The sequence below is a fragment of the Lampris incognitus genome, chromosome 5 (genome assembly GCF_029633865.1).
Source record: "Lampris incognitus isolate fLamInc1 chromosome 5, fLamInc1.hap2, whole genome shotgun sequence".
NCBI lineage: Eukaryota > Metazoa > Chordata > Actinopteri > Lampriformes > Lampridae > Lampris > Lampris incognitus.
In genome coordinates, this window is record NC_079215.1 from 48,352,478 (window position 1) to 48,378,418 (window position 25,941).

Below are 25,941 nucleotides of genomic sequence, written 5' to 3' on the forward strand. Positions count from 1 at the left end.
AATAGTGTGATCCTCCCATGTGCCACGTCCCCCTGGTGAAGCTCCCCACTTTCAGGTGAAAAGAAGCAGCTGGTGACCCCACATGTTTCGGGGGAGGCATGTGGTAGTCTGCAGCCCTCCCCAGATCAACAGCGGGGGTGGAGTGGTGACCGGGACGGCTCGGAAGAGTGGGGTAATTGGCCACATATAATTGGGGAGAAAAAGGGGGGGGGGAGTAGCATATCACATGACATGGTTAAGCTACATTCAAGTAAAAACAAGGGTTATAAATGCAGTTGCAAGAACAATACTTTCCACTCATATCTCGGGATGTTTGATTTGAAAGAGAATAATTTAATTTTAATTATAACTTCTAATTACTGTGAACTCCTCTTTCATCTGTTTCTATCTGCGGATATCTCATTTTTCTAAGACTCTCTCTGTATTAATGGGCGAATTCACAAAAAATGGATTGCGGCCGCTGATTGCACCATGAATTGCACATCACTTGCAATCGCTATCTGCCCCGTCTCAAGGTCTGATTCACAAAAGTATTGTGCTCATGGTATTACAGCGCAAACACGCCCATAAAGTTTTGCAGCCAAGTGCAATTTGCCCTTGTTTTGTGTCTGATTGTAATGTGGCAAAGTATAAATGGTGGATTTGCGCCAAGAACACAGTAGGCAAGTTCAATGTCATCCTTGATGTCATCAAGCCACGCAATTCTTTTGTGAATTCACCAGTGAGTGTTTTGTCCGAGTGATTTTTATGTGGGGTGCTTTAACTGTGCACTGTCCCTCATGCCTCTCGGTGCTTGGCCGACCAATTGTGTAACTTCATTGATGTTGTTGGTCACCTGATCTAGCGGCCCAGTTGTGTCAAATGTGATCACTCAGTCAGTCGTGTTTGTAGGGCTTTCCTGCTGGCCCGGTCCAGCCAAAAAATGGCCAGAGAACAATAATCTGCATGGGAATTAAGCAGGACAAACGAGGGAGGGGATGTCCAGAATCTCAAGTCAAAGTCATTGCATTGCATTATAAGGCTAGTCCACTCTCTTAGTAATAATACGAGTAGTAATGGTATTAGTAATAACCGTAATAATGGGTGGGACGAAATTGTTTTTATAACTTCATTTGGGCCAAGACAAGATTGTGGAATTATTTTCAACATGTCACTGACAGAACGGGAGTAATCTTGCGACCCTGTCCATGATCCATCCATCCATCAGTTATCCAAACCGCCAGCATCCCCGCTCAGGGTCGCGGGGATGCTGGAGCCTATCCCAGCAGTCATTGGGCAGCAGGCAGGAAGACACCCTGGACAGGCTGCCAGTTCATCACAGGGCCCACACATTTACACCTAGGGACAATTTAGTATGGCCAATTTACCTGACCTACATGTCTTTGGACTGTGGGAGGAAACCGGAGCACCTTGAGGAAACCCACGTAGACACGGGGAGAGCATGCAAACTCCACACAGGACGACCCGGGATGACCCCCAAGGTTGGACTACCCTGGGGTTCAAACCCAGGACCTTATTGCTGTGAGGCGACCACGCTAACCACTGTGCCGCCCCCCTGTCTATGATATCTTAACATCTTGAAAAGTCATATATTAACAGTGCACCAAACATTCTGGGCAAGTTGGTTTGCATGATGTAAGACAAGAAAAGAATAGATGCCCATATGTATTGTCTGTGTTGGGTATATTATGTTAACAGAAGCTGCATGCGCGTTATTTGCATACTAAGCAGGGACCTGAGATCCAATCACGAGTGGCCTTTTGACACGCATTTGAGATGTATTGTAATACCAGATTTGAACTGCAGTCTGTCTCACCTAGATCTAGACACAATCTGCATACATATGGATACAAAATACCAGGTCAGAACAGGCCCTAAAGAGGACCGACCAAGGAGCAGATCAGTCTCATTAAATTCAAGTTGGAAAATTGAGCAAGAAAAACTTGACATTTGTTCAGAATCCTCAAGAGAGGAAAATGGGCCCTTACAAAATACCTTGCCTGTTTGACACAGCCAATCTGTGGTCAGGAAAAGACACTGCTTCAGTGGGCTGTGTATATGTGCAAGGGGCTGGGGGAAACCATGTTTATTTTGCAGGGCTGCTTTGCAACCAATTTATTAGGCAAAAAGACTGCCACCTCACTCCATTTCTGTGTGGATTCAATTTCCTTTGAGTGGCGGTGAGTGTAACCAGAATACTCTTGAGTGACTCATTTCGCTTTCACAGGCGCTCCGCCTCATCTAAGGGATTTCCCACTTCTCTTTTTTTATTCTCTTTTAACCTTCCCCCGAAACTCTTTAGGGATCTATTATGGATTAAAAGAAGGATATCTCCTCTGCAAAATGACATGCCTCACAAAAATGCATTTGTTTGTTCAGATGCTGTCTCCCTCACACACACACACACACACACACACACACACTCAAACGCACACTTTTTCTTTCCACTTCTTTAGACTGTCTTTTGTTGATACACATAAGCTTATCCTACAGATGATTGCACATTACCTGGCTACTTGGCATAAAAACTGCTATTTCCTATCAGGCACTGTAAAAGGGACAGTTATTGTATGATTTTGGAGGTGTAATGTAACTTAACACTAGAAACGACCAAGCTGGTCATTTTGACCGTTTTGGATATTCAAAGTTTAATAACTTGGTGGGGAAAAAAAATACAGACCTGCTACTCCCTGAATGCCCCTAAAATTGCATATGTTTGCATTAAAATGAGTTTTAGATCAATTGCAAAAAAAAAAAAGTTATGATAAGATCTACCTAAAATGACAATGAGTGGTCAAAATGAACGCATGTAATTTGCGCGTTATTGTGCACATCATGTCACTATTTACGACGTGTGTCGGTCGCATCATTTCCTTCGTAAAGTTCATTGCTCTGTCCTAGAAACACTAGTGTTCTCCAGTGCAGAGTAATAGTCTAAACTTGATTTTTGATTATTGCCAACATGTCTGGTTACAGATGCCGTTTCAGACACACCATGACTACCATGAGGCGTTGCAGTATTTACAGGCGTTGGACAGCGGCCATTTTAAATTGTTTGAAAAATAGTATTAAAGTTGTCTGTGAGTGTTCTCATTCATCCAGGTCATAGTTATACAAAGGAATTGAATCAAGTGCAACTGGACTTGGTTATATATATATATATAACCAAGCTATAACTTGGTTATATATACGTATATAACTTTTGTGTTTGTTTAGTAACGACGTCGTTGCTAAACATCGGAAGACAAAAGAGCCATTGACATCAATAGCTCTGATAACGACCCCAAAGAGGCTAAATATCTAAGTTTCATCACCAGCCAGTCAGACTAGCTTGGTCTAGTCAGAAAGGCACGAACTGATTAAGCCTCTTGGATGAGAGGTGAAACGTCTTCACGGATATATAACCAAGTCCAGCTGCACTTTATTCAATTCCTTTGGATAGTATTAAAGTTGTTAAAATGTTAATTTTGGTGTCAGTCGTTTCTTAACAGACATACTAACATATGTAATGCATTAATGTCTCAACTGGGTATTAATTTATTTTGATAGAATATAGAGTTTAAAAACTGGGGTGGTCATTTTGACTGCCCATGGTCTTTCTAGTAGTTTTTAGTTCCGGTCGTTGTTTGGGACTGTTTTGATATTTATTTCCAGTTCTTTTTTTTACATTTCATGTTTTATAGGCCTTGTTACGTTTGTTAGATTAGCAATATGTGTTTTCCGTTTTGTTTTTCAGGTAATATTTTCACTTTTTCAATGTTGCCATTCAAGTTCGACCATGTCTCTCTGACGTTTAAATTGTTTAAAAATAGTAAGGCAAGGGAAAGCTATTTTTGCCCTTTTATAACATTGAGGAGTTGTCGGTTTGTTATAACCACCCTACCACAACAACCCACACCAACACACACGGGTTGTCTGAATCACTTCTGTGTTGCAATCATAAATTAAGAGACTGCCTTCTTGTGTGGTTCTTCTAGATTGGCCTACTTCTTGTAACGGACTGACGGCAGCAGTAAACGGCATGCCAGGCGAATGGTACTAAGTGGAGGGAGAAGGAGAGAGTGTAAAAGAGGGGAGGAAAAAGATAGGCAGGGGCAGCAGAGGACACGTGTGGGGTGGGGTTGTCACGAGGATGAAAGAAGGTGAAGAGAAAGCGGATGGCAAAATGTAAAGAAAGACGAGATGGGGGGGGGGGATACCGGGGGATGAGGTAATGGCGGACAGAGCAGAGAGGGATATCAAGCCCAGCAGCCAGAGATGGAAAAGGAGAGCGACAGAGAAAGGGGAGAGGGGATTGGGAGGCAGAGGGGAACCGAAGCGAGGGGGCAGGGCGGTGTGTTTTCCGCGTCTGATTGGCTCAGGCGGCATCAGGCAGGCTGAGCTGAATTTAATCAGTGACGTGCGTTACCAGCTGCAGCTCCGAGGAAGCAGCCAGCCACCTATTGCTGGGGGTGGGGAACATGTCAGTTTTCTCTGTCTCATCCAAATATGTGTTTCATTCTCTCTCTCTCTCTCTCTCTCTCTCTCTCTCTCTCTCTCTCTCTCTCTCTCTCTCTCTCTCACTCTCACTCTCACTCTCTCTGTAGATGCTTTGTGTCTTGAACTTGTGTGTCATGGCAACATGTCGTGGCTGCATTTTCTGCGTATGATTTCCCCCTGTGTGTGTTACTAGGTAGGCAGCCATCTGGATTAGTGTTGTGTTCACCGAGAGGGTCTCTGATTATGGCTGTGCTATTGGACGGGCTTTTGGCAGGCACCACGAATACCTCAGCGCTCTGAATTTTCTTTAATCCCCATTGCTGCAGCATAGGCTTGTGTGTGCATGCGTGTGTGTGTGTCTGTGTGTATACCCAGCTAATCTCCAACACTGCAACACAGATTTGTCAGCGACAGGCTTTCACTGCCTGAAACCTAGAAATAGTTTAGACTTTTCACACTAATTAGATTGAGGCTGTAATTAACATTGTCTGTGCGAGGTGGCAGTGCGAGCTTTGTTTTAATTTTGCCCTATTTCTCACATAATCCTGATTTTTAAGGGGGGGGGAAATCATGTCTTACACTCAACCCTATGCTGTAGCTCATTCTTTCTCCTTTTGCCCTCTTCAACCCCACCTTTTCTCTTTTCTTGTATCCCTCCTCTCGAGTGTTACCTGTCTCACTGTTTGTTGGGAAGAATTATATAAGAAACGAGACCACAGTGAACGTGATCTTCAGCAAATAATGCAGTCGCCCTCCACGCCAATCAGTGTACAGTTGTTTGAATACTATATGCTGTAGCTCAGAGATGCAGCGTCTTCGTAAGGTTTGTTAGAACTGGACCAGTGGTGTCAGAAGAAACCTATCTGCCCCATCAGTCTTCCGAAAGAGTGCTGGAATGGGAGATACATCATTTCTTCAAGTGCAGACAAAATCAAGTCAGATTGATGTAGAATTAATTTTTGACAGCCCCCCCCTTCCCAGTATCATCATCATGAACAACATCATGAACTATTCACGTGCTTGCTTTTGGAGCAATTCACTGTAGTGCTTCATCACACAGCGCTTGTCACAGACACCCATGAGCAAAAGGTACAGATATATTGCATAGTTTTCTTGTGCCCATGAATACATAAGCATCCACACGCTTCCTAAAATGAGAGACCTACACAAGGAATTAATGCTACACAACATGGGCATACATATTTACACCTGTATCAGCCACAGCTGATCTCTTCCATGCTCTTAGCCAAGGTCCGAGGCAGCTTGTAGTTTGCTGCTGACTTAGCCTCTGTGTTCAACAAAGAAGATTAAGTGGAAAAAACGTTATCAGCCAAACTTGCAAGCTAGCCAGAATCTGCAAATATTAAAACCTTTCACACTAATGCTCTGTTATATGTCTCACCGGTCATATGAACTGGTCAGGAAAAGGTCACATCAGCCCATTACGGGAAGGGTTGGGATTTGTGTACATGTGTGCTTGTGTTTGTGCATGTGTGCATGTTCAGTCAGCAGAAGTAAAATGCCCTTTTCGTATTGTCTGGGCCTATAGCATATGCTCCAACAACAACAGCCTGGGTGGGGGGTAGGGTGGAGGTTTTGGGGTGAATGGGGAAAATTCACTTTACAGCTACACTTGGGAGCTGTTCATTTAGCTTTGTGTTCCATACTCAACAAGAGTCCAAGACATCATCTGCTGTATTATTTCATATTATGAACCTTTTATTGGTCTAACAGGAGCATTCATTAAAATACTTATGCAAACCTTAAAACTTAAATAATGATGTCAGTCTGTTCTTTTACGTTGCAGGCATTCATTCCATTAGTGGATTTTTCAACTGGTCAATTAGTGTTCTTGGATGGTTACTACTCGTATATTAAATTTGTTTTGAAGAAGCACACCACTTTGTTGTGGATTGACCCCTATTTTGTGTATTCTTAGCACACAAAATGGGAGTAATGATGAGGAAGATGCCAGAGGCAACCGGTAACCATGAGGCAGAAGCTAAAAATCAGCATATAGAACTAATTCTTTATTGGAAGGACAAATTAAGGCCACCTTTGACAGTGCCAACCCTATATTGTATGGAGGATTAATTGTGAGCTACCCCGGGCATTAATACCTGGTTATGTGTTTCTGTGTGTATTTTTTTCTCCACTCAGTGCCAGAGCCCACTCCCACTAAACTCAGTACCAGCCCACCCCACCACCACCTCCACCCCGCCAACCCCACTCTGCCCCCCTCCTCAATATCTTCTGGCAATGGCAAGCGTGCCTCTTCCAGTGCCCAGCTCCCAACTCCAGCTCCCCTCCAGCAGCAGCAGTGCCCGTTGTCCTCTGCCAGCACTCGCTACCCACCCCGGGAGGTGCCACCACGCTTCCGCCAGCAGGAGCACAAGCAGCTACTGAAGAGAGGCCAGCCACTGCCTGCAGGAGCTTTTAATGCGCTCACCTTCTCTGCCTCTTCCTCTTTGCCCTCATCTTCCTACTCTTCTTCTTCTCCGACCACGACCAGCAGCACCCCACCCAACTGTCCCACATCCTCAGAGGGCAAACACCATCCAGGTCAGTGCCACTGTAAACTATCCACAAATAAAATCTGGGTTTTGTATTAAACATTTCAAAGTGTTTGGGTCGAAGTCATTTCTGGGTCACTGAAAGTGGAAAGATAAGACTCTGGCCTCAAATGTCTTCAAGAAATACTTTCTGTCACTCTTGATTTTCCTTTCCTAGGTGATGTATCTTTTCAAAAGTTGCCGACTGCCTTATTAAGATGTGCAAGTCCCTATCCTTTACCAAGCATGCCACACAAGCAATATTAGCATCTAAACCGCTAAAAGCTTGGCAAAACCCTGCTATATTTGTTTTTTCTCTCATTATATTTGTATTTAGTTTGACGGGAGGGGGGGCGAGCAAGCTATGGTTGTAATAGTTGTAGCATGAGAGTGCTCTTGCCTCCAAACACACAAGGGAACACACAAAAGCGTACACACTCAGACCTCCACAGCCTGTGGTAGTCTTTTAATGAACTCACCTGTGGCCACTTTCAGACTTGCCTGTAAGCTACTTATTGACTGTGTGCTTGCTAGTGTTTTGCAGGCACATGAATAAAGCATGTCTAAATGAAATTATCACACGCTATGAATACAATATAAATGGCAATAACTTTACAATATCTGTCAGTATGTTCAAACCATGAACTCATGTTCATTGTTCCCCAAACCTTTAGTGTGGCAGCAAGACACTCTTTACAAACCCTCCATTCCTGACCAACAGGGATTTTAATAGGCATCTTCTCAGGAAGTCCATGTTTTTTGAGAAAGCTAGTTTTTTGTTATGAAGACTCGAGATATTTTTTGGGGCATTTTGCTGATCTCATTTTTGCATTGTTTCTAAAGGCTTTATTGTGTTTCTGTCTAAATAGCAGTTGCTGTCTGCTTAATAAAGTGTACAGGCACAAAGATGAATGTCCTCTAGTACAACATGTTGCCACTTAGAAGACATAGATGCAGGGATATCTCTGCAGTGCACCACACAGTGATTCATGCCTGGCGCTTTGAGATTGAGCTATCACGAGCATCTGTTTGCATCTCTCACGTGTCTCTCTTCTCTGTCTCTCTTTCTCTTTCCTTTCATCATTTTTCCTCCCCCTGTCTCCGTCTCCATCTCCTCCTACTTTTCATCTTTGGGCTTCCTCTCATTACTTGCTCACCTTTTGCGTGGAGAGCACCATGCATCCCATATACAAATCTTCTGCAACCGTGGCAGCGAAGCTAACTAGCTAGCTAGCAAAAACCCTCTGCACTGGCCATCATGGTGGAAAATGGTCCTTGTCTTGTATCCTGTTTTTAGGTCGTTGTTGTACTTGGGCCTATGCCACAAATTACAGTGCATAGTTATGTTAAACAGCACTTCACTAATACTGTTGCCACAGCAGACTAATAATTGAATATTGGTCTCATTTAGCAATTCATATGTGAAGTTGTTTTCCTCAAGAACAATTTCTTTTTTGGAGGGGGGCGGATTTTTTCCCATTTTTTTTCCTCCCCAATTACCCCACTCTTCTGAGCCATCTCGGTTGCTGCTGCACCCCCTCTGCCAATCCGGGGAGGGCTGCAGACTACCACATGTCTCCTCCGATACATGTGGAGTCACCAGATGCTTTTTTCACCTGACAGTGAGGCGTTTCACCAGGGCGATATAGCGTGTGGGAGGATCAAGCTATTCCCCCTCCCCCCCGAACAGGTACCCCGACTGACCAGAGGAGGTGCTAGTGCAACAACCACGACACATACCCACATCCAGCTTCCCCCCCGTAGACACAGTAATAATAATAACAGTTATAATAATAATAAAAATAAACGTTTTTTGTTTTGCACCTTTCGACACAGGGACACCCGACCAAGCCAGAGGTAACACTGGGATTCGAACCAACAATCCCCGTGTTGGTAGGCAATGGAATAGACTGCCACACTACCCAGACGCACAAATAGTTTTAATTATGTATTCTGATGCGGTGACGTAACAGGATCAGCTTCAATTCAACAGAAGTGAATCATAAGAAAAGTTTTGCCGGCAGCTTTGCTTTGATTTTGAAATAAGATTTTGTCTTGTGTGTCAGCAAGTTTACAAGCCCATTTGTTGTGTTCAGAAATTTTAATTGGGAAGATTGAGACCGATTGCCTTTATCCTTGCCTTTATATGACGAAATGCTCACTGGAGCAAAGTGGGTTTCTTTTTTCCCTTTTATTTTTGATAGATGTCTTCTTCAGAAACTAAATCTCCATTCACCACTTAGATGTTCTCTGTATTCAGCTGCCTCAAACAAAGATGACAGAACAAGACCAGCTATATGTCAAATTTCATTAGAGATTATATCTCACTCTGGTCTTGGCTCCCAATTGTCTACAATCCAGAATCTGACTGTATTGCCTATTAATTCCTTGTGGGGGCCTTGTTATCATCCTACTTGCATAGTGGCTGTCTTCCTAGGCCTGCACTTCGCCCCAGTTGTCCAAAGGTTGACTCAGGACAACACTGCCTGTGGCAGAACCGCCCAAGGCTGGATACAGCTTCCACTATCTCCTCTTCTCTCCTCCTGGTCTTTGGGGCTTTCCATTCCAACCTGTTCTTTTTCCTGTCTGCACTGTTAATAGCCCTGGGCCACAGGCGCTATAGTAATGATGGTGCAGACACCGATAATTTATGGATTGGACTTTGTAGTTTAAATGTTGAATGCCCTGCATTTGAAGAAACCCTGACAACCTGTTTTATTCATCGTAGATTATAGTACAGAGAGAGTAGAGCCATAATGAAAGTATGGCCAAATCAAGTTTGATCACCACAAAACAAAGATTGTAATCTTAAATTTTAGTCTCTCTACTCCACAGTTGGGCCTCTTTAAGGACCAGTCTCTCACCCCTCTCATAAGGTTGCTTTGGCCCTAAGGGGTGTGATGACACAAACTAAACAAGCTCCTTTATTCAAATACTTAAACATTTGCACAAGTGTGCCGGTGTACACACACACAAAGGTGCACGCACACACACACACACAAGCAGGCACACATGTTGTGGTTGCACAGCAGTCAGAGCATGCTGTTCTGACCTAGTTGTGTCCGATCTGTTTCTGGCCTTCAGGCCAGCTGGCTTTGAGTTCATGGGGAATGTGCACATGAACATGTGCAGGCACATACCCACCCATCGTCTCACTCTCACTCACTCATTCACTCACTCACTCACATACAAAGCCACCTCCTTTCTTGTAGCTGTGTAGGTTTTGAATGGAGGGTTCTTGGCTGTTAAATTTTTTGAGTTACACTGCAGCCCTTTGAGCTATTGGTAATCATACCTGAAGAACCATACCAGTGCTCATCATACAGTATACCATGTTATGTTGCATGGTATATAGTCAGATTACAGACACGCCACAAAGTCTTTAAGGCAGTACCAACCCCCCAAGACACAAATGTGTTCACGCCACTCCTTAACAACGCCATTTAGGCCTGATTGTCTTCAGCTCCGGGCAGAGACCCTTTTGCCCTACCCCCTCCCCTCTCTTTCTCTGTCCTTCCCATCACCATCCCCCCATCTCTCCAGCTGACTGGGGAACATTGAGTGGTCTTGAGCAGCCAGCCAGCGTGCCAGCAGCCTCCTGGGCTGCCTCTCCAGTAGCAGGTGTTTGAGTGTGGGTCTCTTAAGTCAAGCAGACTGTGGGAACTGTAGCCCACCAGCTGCTTCCCTGGACATAGCATATCTAGCCAGAGGGGACACTGCCTGGAGCTATTAACACAATGGGCCCTCTCATTTAATTTTTTTTAATTTGCAGGTAGAGAAGTGGCTTCTACCAATATATCTCTTGTTAGGCCAGAGTATGATAGAATGCAAACAATTAAATTTTTAAAACAGAAAGGAAAGAAGATCTGTAAATTCAATTATGGGGTATGCAGTTGATTGCAGTTGCAGCTAGTGGTCAAAGTGTTAATGACACTTACAATGACATATGTAATGTTGCCCAAGTGTCTTCCTCTTTTTAAGCGGGATAAAGTATCTCTGCAATGTTATTTCTTCATATGTGGGCCAATTCTTTTTATGCACTCAAGCCTTAGATCATGGGTAATTTGCATGGCTTTAAATTGTCAGATATTCACAACACTAGGGGGCCCTAATGACGCCAGCAAGGTATTTTGGAAGGCCAGTGAGGGTTTTTCCATGAGCTCAGGGTGAGAAACAGACCAGCGCTCATTCTCTCTCTCTCACACTTGCTCACTCACTCACTCACTCACTCACTCACTCACTCACTCGCTCGCTCGCTCACTCACTCACTCACTCACATGCACAAAGTGAGAGAACCCTCTAGTGGCCCCTTAGTCCAAACTCTACCAAGGAAACCAGAAAGGCCACAGTGGTCTGTCCTTCCTTCTAATGTCTCTCTTTTTTTTACTGATGTAGAAATACATGAAGGATGAGGTTCTAAACCCTCCTGTGACCGATCTGTCACTTGTTTTTTCCTTCTTTACGGCCTCTGGAAAAATAAGTAACTATATACCATCTCTGATCTGTGTAGGACACGGAAGTCCCCTGAAAGGGGATGGCAATTTGGTGGAGGATTAAAGAGTACTAAATACCCCAAGTCCTTTCTTTCTGTCCCTCTAATTCAGAGCTTTTTGTCACAGTTTTGTCTCTGAAAATGCCTCACCCCTGAATAGGAGAGTAACCGTGTCCAGTGTGGAGTCCAAGTGACCAAGCTTGTCAGTCACAAGCCTAAAAACAGTCATCCATACAGTTTTGCACCATCACCGCCCTTCCTCTTTCTCTGTCTTTAATACGCCGTCTTGCCGCCTTTTTTTCCTTTGCCAGTACTAATCCCAATAGAGATACCACCCCTTTCCTTCCATCGCTTTCGTTCTCTCCTCACTTTCTGTTTCGCTGCCTTTTGTTTTCCAAGGCCGGTTCTTGGCCACCTGCCAGTTTCTTTAATCGCAGTTAGTCTCATTATCAGAGGCTCATCTCTTGTTTATTTCTGCTTCAACTCTGCTTGGTTTGCTGGCATCATGCTGCCTTGCTGTTGTTGTTTAACGTTGCTATTTTTAGGATAAGCCACGCTGGCATGCTTGAGCATCAGCTAGTTATTGTTATTACTTGGCTTTGGTTCAGGTCCTACAGTGTTGCCTACATGCCTCTACCTGCAACCTGCATGCGCAGATGCATACAATGCATCCACACGGACACAAGTATGATTTGTCTTGTTCTCTGTTGGACACATGGAGAGCACCTTTGTTTATATTTTCATTCCCATATGATCTTATGGAACAATGATTGAGTGCTCCCCTAATTGCGACTGGAATGAAAAGAGGCTCAGCATTAATGACGCATGAATGCAAACAGAGACTGAAAATAATTGTTCCCCTTCCTTTTCATGTTCAGTCTCACCCCACCCCTCCCACTGCCAATTCAGCAATACTTTTTTCATGCTTATGCTTTATGTGTCTGCATGCTATCTATCTGTCTGTTTGTCTGTATATAGATATATTTACACTTTATATGCATGGTTTAGCCAACAACAGCAGTGTCTTGGGCCTTGGGAGTGTCAGAGGTTTTGTAAATGGTAAATGGACTGCATTTTAAATAGCACTTTTCTAGTCTACGACCACTCGTTGAGTTGCGTTTTCTAGCTGGCTGCAAGCAAACACGTTGAACACTTTTGCCACTGATCCTTGTCGTTGCACTGATCTGGGTTAACTCCTCTCAGGATGGCGCCTGTGCATCTCTCTTCAGGTATTTTTCCATTCCGTCTCTCTCCCTGACTGACCCCTTTTTCTGTTACATCCAGACACCAGAATTCTCTTGTCTCTTGTCTTTCTCTCCTATTTAGATGTGTGTGTGTGTGTGTGTGTGTGTGTGTGTGTGTGTGTGTGTGTGTGTGTGTGTGTGTGTTTTGCTGTCTATTTGTGACAGTCATGTTAAAAGAAGGATACTGCTTTCTAGTGTATGGTTAATTTATCATGCAACCTATTTTTTCCCCCACTTCAGTGAAAGAGCCATGTGCTAGCGAAACCAACGGGGAGTAAGTGAAATATTCTTGAGGCTGCAAGCTTCTCGACTTCTTGGCTGTGTTTCAGGTCTGATAAAATGGCACCCCAGCAGGCGAGCACGAAACAGAAAGCAAAGGTGTGACATCAGCGTCTTTGAATTGCTCGTGCCGTTGTGTTTTTCTCTCTGGCTGGAGCAAAGCAAACACCTAGCAGCTACAGACAGCTTGCTCTGTTACTGAAAAAACCAACTGTTATGTTCTATTGGGTTGCTCCTTTCTCCAAAGTCTTGGATGGATGACAAGTAGGCGTGCACCAAAGTAAGGGATCTGAAATTGATGCCAGACCAGCCTTCGTGAAGTGCAGACTCCAAAAGAGAGACAAACACTTATACACACGCACAGAGTTCTGTTAGATTTAAAACATGTGAGGCCTCGAAAATTTTCTTCAAAATGTCATATTAAATCATGCATTTGAAGAATTTGGTTTATAGCCATATGGATTATGACAGGGTGGTTGACTTTGGAGATGAGCCCAGTCCTTTTTATATCACATCTTCTCACAAAGCTCCAGGAGGGGACACTGTTTCTATAGACAGGAAGAATGTAGCTATTCCCCCACCACGTGGGGGAGCTCTTGTTCTGCAGCCAAAGCACAGTGAGAAATCTGTTATGTTTCATAAAGTAGAGAGAAGAGAGACTTTATTTGTCTTAAAGCTACACGCTAGAACACACACATACACAGTGAGTGGTGGCTGAAGAAATGTTCCTTCTGCATTTTCCCCCATCCTGCTGCCCTTCCTCCAGGGGCAGCCAGGAGCAGTGGGCAACCTTCTCCTGCAGCACCTGGCGACCAATTCCAGGAAGATATCCATGTCGTGGCCAGGGACAGGACAGGAGAGTGTTCTGCATGTTTTATTGGGGTTCATTTTGATGTTTGAAGAAACCCATGTGAGCATGGGGAAAACATGCAAACTCCACACAGAAAGGCCCCTAGTTGAGAGATAACCCACCTGAGCACAGGGAGAACATGCACACTACACAAAGACAGCTACTGCACACCAACAGGCCTGGGGAGAATATGCAACTCCCGCATATATTATTATTATCATTATTAATATCATCTTCTTTGAAAGATAATCCATTTCCACCTCTTCCTGTCCTCTGCGTCTTCTTCTGTCATGCCAACCACCTGCATGTCCTCCCTCACCACATTCATAAACTTCCTCTTTGGCTTTCCTCTTTTCCTCTTGCCTGGCAGCTCCATCTTCCGCATCCTTCTCTCAGTATACCCAACGTCTCTCCTGTCGCCTGTACTCTGGCCTAAGAGTACATCTGTTGCCATCTTACAATGCTGTGATTGCAACCATTCCCCAATCCTCTATGAATAGTACACATTGCCATTGAAACTCTAGTTAATGCTCACGGCAGTTTGCATATGAAACTGATCATTGGTTTCCGTCGTTATGCCACTGTATTGTTTATAAGGGTGGGGATACCTGCAATCAGTTGAGACTGAAGAAGTCACTTAGATGAGTGATGAAACGTTTCTCAATAAACTTGTCCACATGATCTGATTCAACTTTCTTTCTTTGATTTTCTTACCTGGATTATTGAGCATCCATAAAGACAGCACAGCAGATAGTTTCAAGGTGGGGGGCCGAGACCACATTGAGAGAAGATGGTCAAAATGTGTGTCATTGCTGCTGACCTTGACCCCAGGTTTCATACGCTAAAGTTGCTGTCATCAGATGATATCCTAAAATTGCTAGTCAAAGTTCAGACTCTTGCACTTTAAGCCAAAAGAAGTGAGAAGGAACAGCTTCAGCAGACAAGTGTGGAGCAGGATGACTCAGCCAGTGTCCAACCACAAGTTTCAAAGACGAGGCCAATGTCTGTGCTGGGCGTATTGCTGGGCTCAGAGTCAGAGGGGCACAGCAACGAGGAAGACAGTGTCAAGAAGAAGATGGTGTTGACAAAGAAATGGTGAGGAATTAGGTACTTGTGTATTTTGGTGAACAATGTATTGCAAGGGATAAGAGCCCACTGCAATGGTGGAAGGAAAATAGTCCATCCATCCGTTCATTATCCAAACCACTTATCCTGCTGTCAGGGTCGCAGGGATGCTGGAGCCTATCCCAGCAGTCACTGGGCAGCAGGCAGCGAGACACCCTGGACAGGCCACCAGGCCATCACAGGGCTGACATACACACACATTCACACCTAGGGACAATTTAGATTATTATTATTCCAATGAATTTTGAATGTCCCTCTCAGGTCATCCATGAGTGAGTGAGTGAGTGAGGGACGGACCACAGTTTGGTAAAACAGAATAGACCAGTTTTATCGCAGTTAGGGAACAGAATCACGTAACAATTATAACAAAAATGTAAATAGGACAAGGGTTAGTCCTCACAAACGCACAGCTCGAGCAAGTAATTCCCTGATTCTTACTTTAAATCAGAAACCACCACAGGGGCCTGGGGTCTTCTTTTGACATTCTGACTACTCATCCATAGACCGTTCAAAATTACCGAATAAAATCACCGTTTTCTAGCGATTTACCATTCATATACCACATTAGCTAACTTGTTAGCTGGCCAACTCAGTAAAAAGAAGTTCAAGTGGTGACGTGAATTTTTGTTTTTTTGAGTGCGCTGCCACGCATGTATGGCCACAGCAGGAATAGACGGCATGATGTTTATTATAGCGGAGACAAATGTTCAGAAATTGGAATGTAATGAGTGAATAAACACAACATTGGCATATTTTTTACTATTATTGTTCATTAAAGGAAACTTGATGTACAGAAAAATAAAAATCTATAACCTGTGAAACAATATTTCAGACAATGTTTCAGAGCTCCCCCGAAGGTAGGCTTTCAGAGCTCATATCTCTTTCAGGGGAGCCGAGCTCCCCTTAGCTCCCCCATAATTCGAACCCTGGCCTACATCTAACTTCAAAATTCAAACTCCATTGAGCTAAATTAAACATTGTTCATAAAGTTCATTCATTCATTCATTATCCAAACCGCTTATCCTTACTCAGGGTTGCAGCGATGCTGGAGCCTATCCCAGCAGTCATTGGGCGGCAGGCGTGGGGACACCCTAGACAGGCTGCCAGACCATCACAGGGCTGACACATTCACATATATTCACACCTAGGGACAATTTAGTATGTCCGATTCAGCTGACCTACATGTCTTTTGACTGTGGAAGGAAACCAGAGCCCCCGGAGGAAACCCATGCAGACATGGGGAGAACATGCAAACTGCACACAGAGGATGACCTGGGACGACCCCCAAGGTTGGACTATCTTGGGGCTCGAAGTCAAGTCAATTTTATTTGTATAACCCAATATCACAAATTACAAATTTGCCTCAAGGGGCTTTACTTTTAACCCGATAAACGTGACGTTAAGCCATCTTCAACCGCTGTTTCTGTTCATCTGTGCAGCCGACGCTTCAACCACCGCAGGACAGGAGTGCAGAGAAGTTTATGTAATGGAAGCCATACAGGAGTTCACGCGATAGAACAGATAGGTGCAGGCGCAAGAAATGAGAGTTCAGTACACAAACAAAACGTATGGCCATTTCTTTTTTTTTTCTTTTTTTTGCTTGTGGATAATGGTGGTCACTGGCAACTGTCAGAAAAAACGGTCACAAAATTAAAAAGCTAGTCACATTGGCGTCTGGAGCCCTGTAAAGGCTGAATTATTTGGGTGAAAGAATAGGGGAAAGCTGAGCTGAGCGTGTCTTGTTTTTTCTTTCTTTCATTCTTTCATAAGTTTGATTGACTTCCACAACTTTGATGAAAGCCTGAAAAACTGCATGGTGTAAGAGTTGAGGGATCTCGTTTTCTGTGTGCGCTCAGTAGTTCCTCTCTGTGTGGAACTGATTGCAAACTGAGCATAAAGAATAGCAGTAGCTTATAGTGTTTGAGTATACAGCCGTGTGTGAGGGTGCATGTGTGTGCCACCACTCTGGCGACCCTGCGCGATAAGGGCGCCTGGGGACGGGAGATAAGTACGCTGAGGGGAAAATTGGATGCAGAAGCACTGCGGTGTACTGCTTGTATCTTATAGCTACATATCTGTCAGCGTAAATGTGTGTGTGTGTGGGTGTGTGTACTTCAAACAAATGGACTCTTTCCTCATCTAATGGGATTGTTTTGACCACTGGGTCTTTATCTCGTGATGGATAACTTCTAGCAATTATGTAAATCACTGCAACGATCTGATGGAAGCTAATAGCAGTTTAATAGAAGGTAAGGCAACGTAATTGCCAAACAAGGCTAATATTTAACAAACGCACAGCCTGGGCCGGGTAATTAAAGGTTAGTGAGCCAGGCACATGCTGAATCTGCTGGGGGGGGTAGTCTGTGAGGCTTTAAGGCTCTTTGGGGGGAAAAAAGGGAAATGCATTATCTCATAGATGGCCTTGTGTTTCTGTCATGTGTGAGGCCATGGCAGACAGCTTATGAGCTTAGCGGACATGTATTTCATGGTAGGAATTCTGACTCACGTCAGCCTAGGTATCATGTAGCCTGTATTATGTTACTGCTTAACCCCTCTGTGTTGGTGATGAGTAAGCTATATCACCAAAGCTATGTAGAACCCATCGTTCAGATGTAAAAACTGGATTTTTTGATATCAAACAATCAGTTCCCTCTGTCTTCCCAGAATAACTGGATACTTATCTTCTTTCTTATGCCTTGCTAGCCTGTGAGCTAGTAAGATGAAGCATGGAAGTAATCCTCATTGGTTTTTTGGCCCAGTGCACAGGGCTAACTTGGTGTTTACGTTGTTTGCATGCTGGATCAATAATCTCTCTGCTCTGCCCCACAGGCATTAATAAGAAAATTGATTAACTGCCTTCCACTGATTGATTACCCCCTCATAGCATCCAATCAGACTATTATTAGTTCTCCAATTGATGGGATGCTTGTGTGCTTAATGAGATTGCTTGTGTGTGACAGCATGCTGTGTCGAGAATCGTTGCAAAATCTGCCTTGTTTTTGGCGGGGGGTTTTTGGGAGTTGGGGGTTGTATGCAGGCACACTGGCTATTTTGAGGACATTTTTATTCTTTTAAATGAGCTGCTTAGTATTTGACCTTCCAAGTTTAAATGATACTGACCTGAGTGGCTGATTTAAAATCAGCCAGGAAATGGAGGGAAATCAGTCCACTATATTCTCTTGTGTACATTAAGTTTCAAACATTGAGACCAAAAAGTATGAAATAAGTTTCCTGCTGCCCTACAGTCCCTAGTTCCTAGCGGTGTCAAAATGATTGATATTGAAGTGTGCACACACACACAGACACACATGCACACGCGTGCATATGCATGTAGGTAGTGAAAGATAGCCAGACTATTGTGGAACCTACCCACATATTAACAGAGGTGAGGGGGAGGTTGTTGGCTAGGTTGCGCAGGGCAGTTGGAGGAGGAACAGGCCTGCTGGGGCGTAGGGAGTGATGGATGGGGAGCCGTCCCAGTTTCATTCCAATAAATGAGCAACGTTCCACTTGGGCTTCCCTTCACAACCCCAGCCAGGGGAGCAGCGATAGAGACTGATGGGCCTCTCACTGTTGTAGTTCAGATTAGGGGAGGGGCTGAGAAAGAAAGGGAGGGGAGGGAGGGAGAAAGGGAGAGGAAATACTGAATGAGTGAGGAAATAGGAGGGAAAAGAAGTTTTATTGAAGGGTTATATGAGAAAGGGGGGTAAAGAAAAAATGAGGCTGGAGAGAGAGATGAGGTTGGAGAGAAAGAGAGAGAGAGAAAGAAGGCATGAAGCGAGATGAGGTTGTTGAAAGAGAGAGAGGGAGAAGCAGGAAGAGGAGAAGGAATGAAAAGTTGATGAAAAGAACAAAGTGGATGATGGCATCCCATGGGCTGGGGAGGGCATGAGATGGAGAGTAAAGAGGGATGGAGAAAGAAAAGAGAGGCAGGGCCTCATTTCTCCCTGTTTCCGTTTGGCTGACTGCGCCAAAGGAGGGATATATGGATGTGCCATAGCTGATATGACATGCGGCACGCTCTGCTGTGCATTCTGATTATGTGTGGGATGGTGGAAGCACAAGAGTGTGACCATCTCTTCCTGTCTGATAGCTAGCAGTAACCAACCAAGGAGATAAAATTGGTCCTGGAGCTAAAAGGGATTGTATTACATGGTGTCTTCTAAGTGTAGCCTAATCTATTTTGTCTTTCTTTCTCTCTATATCACCCTCTCCCTTTGTTATCCCCTCTCTCTCTTTGTCTCCCACCCCCTCTATCTGTTTGTTTCCATCTGAGAGCTTTCTCTCGCTCTTCAAATTCTACCCTCTCCCTCCATCTCTTGTCTCCAACTCCCACTGACTGTCTTCCTCACTCCCTCCCCCATGCACTCTCTCTCTCTCTCTCTCTCTCTCTCTCTCTCTCTCTCTCTCTCTCTCTCTCTCTCTCTCTCTCTCTCTCTCTCTCTCTCTCTCTCTGTCTCTCTCACCTGCCCTTCCCTCCGTTTTGCCCTTCCTCTCTGCCTCTCTACAGAAGCATCCCCCCAGAGTGGCCCTGGGGCCCAGTATGAGACCTCCCACTGGGGAGCCTGCTTTCCAGTTGACACCCTTTCCAGCACCAACAGTTGGGACAAAGTGATCGTTGAGGGCAGCGACACCGAAGCTTGGCCCTCTGTCAGCTGCCCCGCAGCATCAGCATGCCCCTCAGGCTTTGCTAAATCCAACCCAGACACTGCCACTAGCACCACCACCAGTAGTAGTAGCAGTAGTAATAGTAGTAGTAGTAGTAGTAGTAGTAATAGTAGTAGTTGTATGAGTATGGCCACGGGGGCTGCAGGCCAGCAGGCCCACTACTCTTCTCTGAAAGCTAATGCTAACATGATGACAGTCCCTGGGGCAACCAACACCATAGGTGGCAGTAGAGGCTGGGGTTCTGATAAACAGGACAATATGAATGGTGGTCGAGTTGGCGCTCCCAATAGCTGGGGTTCTCCCAACTTCAACTTGAATCTCAACCCCAATGCCAACCCATCTGCCTGGCCTGTTTTGGGCCAAGAGGCTGGTGGGGGTGGCTGCATAGGACTTAATGGGGTATCCAACCGTGCATCCCTCCCACCAGGAATGAATAGCAATGGAAACATGGGAAATGGGAGCCTGGGGGGAGGAGGGGATTCAAATGGAGGAGGTTGGGGTGGTATGATGAGTCCCGACGAGAGTGATCAGCAGCATTCATCTAACTCCAATGTGTCCTTCAGCATGGAGCCTGCTAATCTGAACAGTGATGGGCCAAACCACACTAAGCAGCAGCTGCAGCAAGCTCAGGAGCCCATGAACCCCAACAATGGGCTGCCCGGCTGGGGCAGCCAGTCACCTACTAAGTCCTCCCAGCTCAATGGAGACACAACAGGCAGCTCTGTATGGGGGAGTGGAGACACTAAGGCAGCTGACTCCCCTAAGGACTCAGGCTGGAACTCAAGTCCAACCAGAGGCCTTTCCACCTGGGGCCGTCAAGGCAGTGGAACTGGGAGTAGTGGAAATGGAGGCTGGAGTGAGTGGGGCAAATCCACTAGTGGTGGAGAAGATTCTAAAGGCTGGGAGTCTGCAGAAGCCAGCAATTCTAGTTTGGGCAAGGAGCTGCAACTTGGCTCCTGGGGCCAGCAGCCTGGAAAGGCCCCGGCCAGTGAAGGCAGTGGGGACAGCAATGAGGGCCGATCCTGCCACAGAGACAGGTTGTCCAGCGCAGATGTCCCCCCTCTGCTACCCCGCCAGGACCTGGATCCCAGGGTGCTGTGTAACTCGGGCTGGGGTCAGACACCCGTCCGTCAGCACACTGCCTGGGAAATGGAGGAAGCACGCTCTGATGGTGGGAAGAGCGAGAGCAGCTCTGATAACTGGAGAGGCTCAAGCTCCAGTGCAGGAGCCTCATCTGCTAATGGAGGCACCATCAATGCTAACATGGGCCACAGCCAAAGGCCTGGGCCTGGACCTGGACCTGGACCTGGACCTGGACCTGGACCTGGGCCTGGGCCTGGGCCTGGGCCTGGGCCTGGGGAGAAGACTGCCAGCTCTGGTGGATCAGCAACTTCTGGCTGGGGAGCCCCTCCAGCCCAGTCAATCCAGGCTGGATCAGGTTGGGGGGACCCCCCACAGCAGCTGAACAAAGCTCCCAATGTCACCACCAGTGGCTGGGGCGAAACCATGTCTACCAATGGCCCCAAAAGTGGAGGCCCGTCATCCTGGGGCTCCGAGGACAAGTCACCCAGCTGGGATGACAGCGTCACTAAGAGTCAGAGTACTAACTGGGGAGAGGGGCCCAAGAGCTCCCATGGTTGGGGAAACAGCAGCGCAGGCTCCAACAGCTCTAGTGCAGGAGACTGGGTAGAGACTGAAGTTAAAAAGAATGGCTCCTCTAACAGCATGTGGGAGGGAGAAGGAGGTAATGGAGGAGGCAACGGATGGAGGGATAGCCCCAGAGCAGGAAATGGAGGAGGAGGGTGGGGGAAAACTCCCCCTGCTGTGAGTGGTAATGGCTGGGGTGAGACCCCGCGTGCCAATGGCCCAGCGCAGGGAGGCTGGGGCTCCTCTAAACCCCAGGAAAGCAGCAGTAGCAGCAGCACTGGCAGTGGAGGAGGAGGCAGCATGGGGTCCTGGGGTGGTCCTAGTTCTGTGAAGCAGAACACTGCCAGCTGGAGTAGTGTCAGTAAACAGGACCAGAGTGTGGAACCCACTGGTTGGGAAGAGCCCTCCCCTCCATCCATCCGCAGGAAGATGGAGATTGATGATGGCACATCTACCTGGGGTGACCCCAGTACCTACAACAAGACCGTCAACATGTGGGACCGCAACAACCCCAGCTGTAACCAAAGCAACAGCCTCCCCCCACCCAATAAGAATGGTGGAATGGTGATGTCCAGCAACAACAACAGCAATCACTCTGTCGGCCCCAGCAACAACAATCACCACCACCCTCACCACATGCACCACCACCCACATCATGGCCAGCCCTCAGCTCACCCACAGCACCATGCCAACAACAATGGGTCACCCAACACCACCACACCACTCCAGGGTGGGGGCCCGCAGGGTAGAGCCCCACTTGCCAACCCAGGTGAGTTATCCAACACAAATAGGGAATGATGCTTTTTTGAGTAACACATTCAGGTGCTACTGTTGGTGCCACTGTGTAAAAATCGTACAAAAAAAGAACAAGATTTTAGTCATCGTTGTTTTGATACTTGAAGTGGAGGCTTGCATTGTCCAAGTTTCATGTTCCCAAAACAGTATGATCTCCATTATGAAAATCAAGACAAATTTAGTTTATCCATGAAATATGAGCCTTTTCGAGAGTCAGTTTCTTTACTGACAGTTGTGAAGTCTTTGAATGTCTTAAAGCTTATGGTCGCCTCAGTGAATGAGAAACGAGTGAAGGCAAAACTTAAGGGGCAAATTTGTGACCAATCTGCAATAGATAGAATATTGACGTTACAAATAAGTGTTCATCTGAGTCAAGCTATTCTTTGCAGAGATTATTTGATATGAGGAATTGCAGAGAAGTATTATTATGTCCTCTTAATAATCATTTACACATTATAAAAGCCCTGTGTTGTAGGTTTAAGTTCAAACTGCAGCCAGGTCAAACAAGTCACTTTGAAGACAAAGGTTATACAGATGGACATGGCAGAGATTTTGTGGTTAACACTGCTTCCCCTCTTGCTTTATCATGTTATGGTTATCAGTGAGACCATTGCTCCCTGCTGTTATGGCTTTGCCCTGCACCAGCCAGAGAGCCTGCTGACCAGCTCTTAAGAGAGGAACACCACACACACACACACACACACACACGCACACACACACACCAGAAGGCCTTCACATCAGCCAAGAAAAAGAGAAATTGGAGATGCAGTGGGAGGTTTAAGGGTTCAGCAGAGATGTAGGGAAATAGATGGCGAAAGGACCAAAAAAATTATTGACATGAAAGACAGAGAGAGAGAGAGATCTGGAAGCATGCCAGCAGTTAAGCTGGTGTGCACTGGCTGGCAAGAGCTACTCGTATCATCTCACCACTCCTCTTACATTCTCTCTCTCTCTCTCTCTCTCTCTCACACACACACACACAGAACCTGGCAGGTCAGAATATGCCTGTCGAAGGCCTGTCGTCAGAAGAGGAGGCAGTCTGTAAAGGCCTCTATATATAGACAGCATGGCACTGTTCCAGTTGACTGGTGTACTGTTGGACTGCCTCTATGATTAACATGTCTCTCTAGTTCATCACAGGGGCCCTTAGATTATAAAAACTTGGAGGTAAAGATTTCAATAGCAATTGTTTCTTTCAGCTCTGTGCTTTTCAGTGGTAAAAGTCATCGTTTGGTTTAGGGTGGGAGACAAATTAATGCAAATGAACTACATAAAAAATATTTTTAGAGATGGCGCACATGTTTAACTTAACTGAGTCTATGCTACTTGCATATATGGTATGACTCAATTTCTAAACTAGTCTGCCTCCGTTCATCCCTGCAAAACTGGGGAGAACGTTCCACCGATTGGTTATTGACTGGGCCCTTGTTGTTATTCAAAGCTTTACCTTGTCGTTTTTCTTTCCAAGGTTGGGGAGAGCTTCCTAATGTTCAGTCCAAGTCAGAGCCTGCTTGGGGAGAGCCAGCAGCCCCGTCGTCAGCGGTGGACAATGGCACTTCTGCTTGGGGCAAGCCACCTGGGAGTATGGGAGGATGGGGAGATGGTAGCCATGAGCCCTCTGGACCCTTCAGTAGGTCCAATGGAGTGTCAGGCTCTGCACCCAATAAGCAAGGTAATATCCACAGATGAATGGGATATGTAAACTTTTTTTATTTTTTTTAAGGAAGCAAGCTACAGGAGAGAAACAAAATGAAGGGAAGGAATGATGCATTAAAATGCTGAAATGTACCCAGTTGCTTGAGAAGGGCTGCAAGTGTTTTCAAGTTTAGGTTTGGTATCTTGTACAGTCATGCTGTGTATGTGTCTAAAGATATGCTTGGTTAAGTGAAAAACATGAAATTTCTTCTCTGTTGTTTCGATTTGTGCTGATACTGGAATATTTTGTTAGTGCTATTGGAGGTGTTAAAGCAATCCCAAGCCACAGTTGTGTAGTTCAGCTGAAACGTTGCAATGGAGGGGGAAGACGAGTGTTGTCAAATGGCAACAGTGGCCCCACGTGGTCATATTAAAAGTTGCATTCTGCACAGCCTCTGAAAATGCTTGAGCATTTGCAAGGTACACTGGTGTGTAGAAAAATAAAAATAGCTTTCATGTGATGGACTGTTTGTCTTTGTCTTTTTTCAAGCGTAGAATGGCTAATCAAGTGCCATTTCAAGGGAGATCCAGGAGAGGTGGCAGGTTAGATTAAAGACAGCTAGGGCATACGTATTCTTTGACTATCTCATAATAGACTTAACTAGACAGACTTGGTGTTACCAGCAGAGTTGTGATGACTTAAATTTATTATATCAGTATCCCAGAATTTTTCTTGTTTGGACTCAGTATCGTGTGAATATTTTTCAAGCTACTCTGTCTGTTAACACTTGGTAAAAATACTGATGTTCCTGACCTTTGCCCTAATGAAGGCACATGGTGAAACACGTCAGCCAGCTCATGTGACCAAAAAAAAAAAGAAGGCTATATTAAGTCTTGACATGGAACCTTGGTGTATATGGATTGTGCTTGAAATTAATTTTAGCCCTTTCAACGAATTTCTCACGCAATTAAAGGCTTTGATGCTCATTACTTGATCACAAGGGTCATACAGCCAGCCAGTGGCGGTAGGGAAGCAAAGGCAACTTCATGTGGTGTGTTTGTGGTTTTTGTAAGTTAACAGTGTAAATTTTGTAAATTAACAGGCAAATTTAAAAGGAGAGAAGACGTTGTGGGACACAATAAAATGAAAAGACCATTATTATTGTCCCCAAAACAGCATTTTCACCAAATGAATGACTTGTGATTACCATTGTGCATGGGCAATATTAAATTGCTGGCCTAATTGTACAATTTGAAATTTGTCCACCAATATGTTATACCACTGCCTCTCCCATCTAAACAGGCCCAAAACCTATGCAAGATGGTTGGGGAGGTGGAGGAGAGGAGATGGGCATGACAACCAGTCAATGGGATACTGAGGATGGGGACATGTGGAACAGCCCCACCTCTCAGGACAGCAGCTCCTCCTGCAATTCCTGGGGCAATGGACCCAAAAAGGTCCCAAGCAAGGTTAGTGGACAAAAACTACTTTGTATTTGACCAGATATCAGCTGCGGACAAGGTCACTTAGCACCAAACACAGCTTTATCTTGACACTTGAACAGCAGTGTGACCACAAAGAACAGTGTTTGTCAGTTGAATAAACAAGGTTTCCCCTGGTGTGTGTTCAGGCGAAGATGGGCAACAAGCCAGACGAGGCCTGGATCATGAACCGTCTCATCAAACAGCTTACTGACATGGGCTTCCCAGTAAGTTAGACAGTACATGTTTTCAGTGTGGGTTTTGGGCTCCAACACAGATACCACTCACTACAAATACGTAATTGCACAGACACTTGTCAGTTTTTACACAAACTTCTTTCCTTGAATCCAGCTGAAACTTTATTCAGTCCATCTTCTTTTCCTAAAATCAGTCTTGACTATTATGCTCAGATCAGATAAGGCACAAATCAAATCATCCCCATAGAGAAACTGGGTCATCAGAGCAGCAGCATGTAAACCCTGACAAGTAGGAAGTACTGAAAGTGATTCCCCAGCCAAGTGGTATTTATTACAATAACAAGAGCAATAAATCTAAATCTTCACAAACCAGAGTAAAATAGATATTAAAACTAGATCCTCAGAATTAGAGATATGCCTGTCTTCATGTTTACAGGTCAAAGTGAATGTGTTTGTGTGCATCACTAGACTCCTAATGGCCAGTTAAGGAGGTACG

The 25,941-nt window shown here is 45.2% G+C and overlaps 1 protein-coding gene across 1 annotated transcript in view; it reads left to right on the forward strand.

Moving 5' to 3' along the window:
• Positions 1-25,941, forward strand: part of tnrc6c2 (trinucleotide repeat containing adaptor 6C2) — a 188,651-nt gene that overhangs the window by 143,136 nt on the left and 19,574 nt on the right. Inside the window, exons 5-11 of the mRNA XM_056280539.1 lie at positions 5,985-6,054; positions 6,640-7,041; positions 19,532-20,975; positions 21,063-22,105; positions 23,600-23,803; positions 25,070-25,236; positions 25,398-25,475. Of these exons, the coding sequence (XP_056136514.1) occupies positions 5,985-6,054; positions 6,640-7,041; positions 19,532-20,975; positions 21,063-22,105; positions 23,600-23,803; positions 25,070-25,236; positions 25,398-25,475 (3,408 nt within the window). The remainder of the gene's footprint in view (positions 1-5,984; positions 6,055-6,639; positions 7,042-19,531; positions 20,976-21,062; positions 22,106-23,599; positions 23,804-25,069; positions 25,237-25,397; positions 25,476-25,941) is intronic.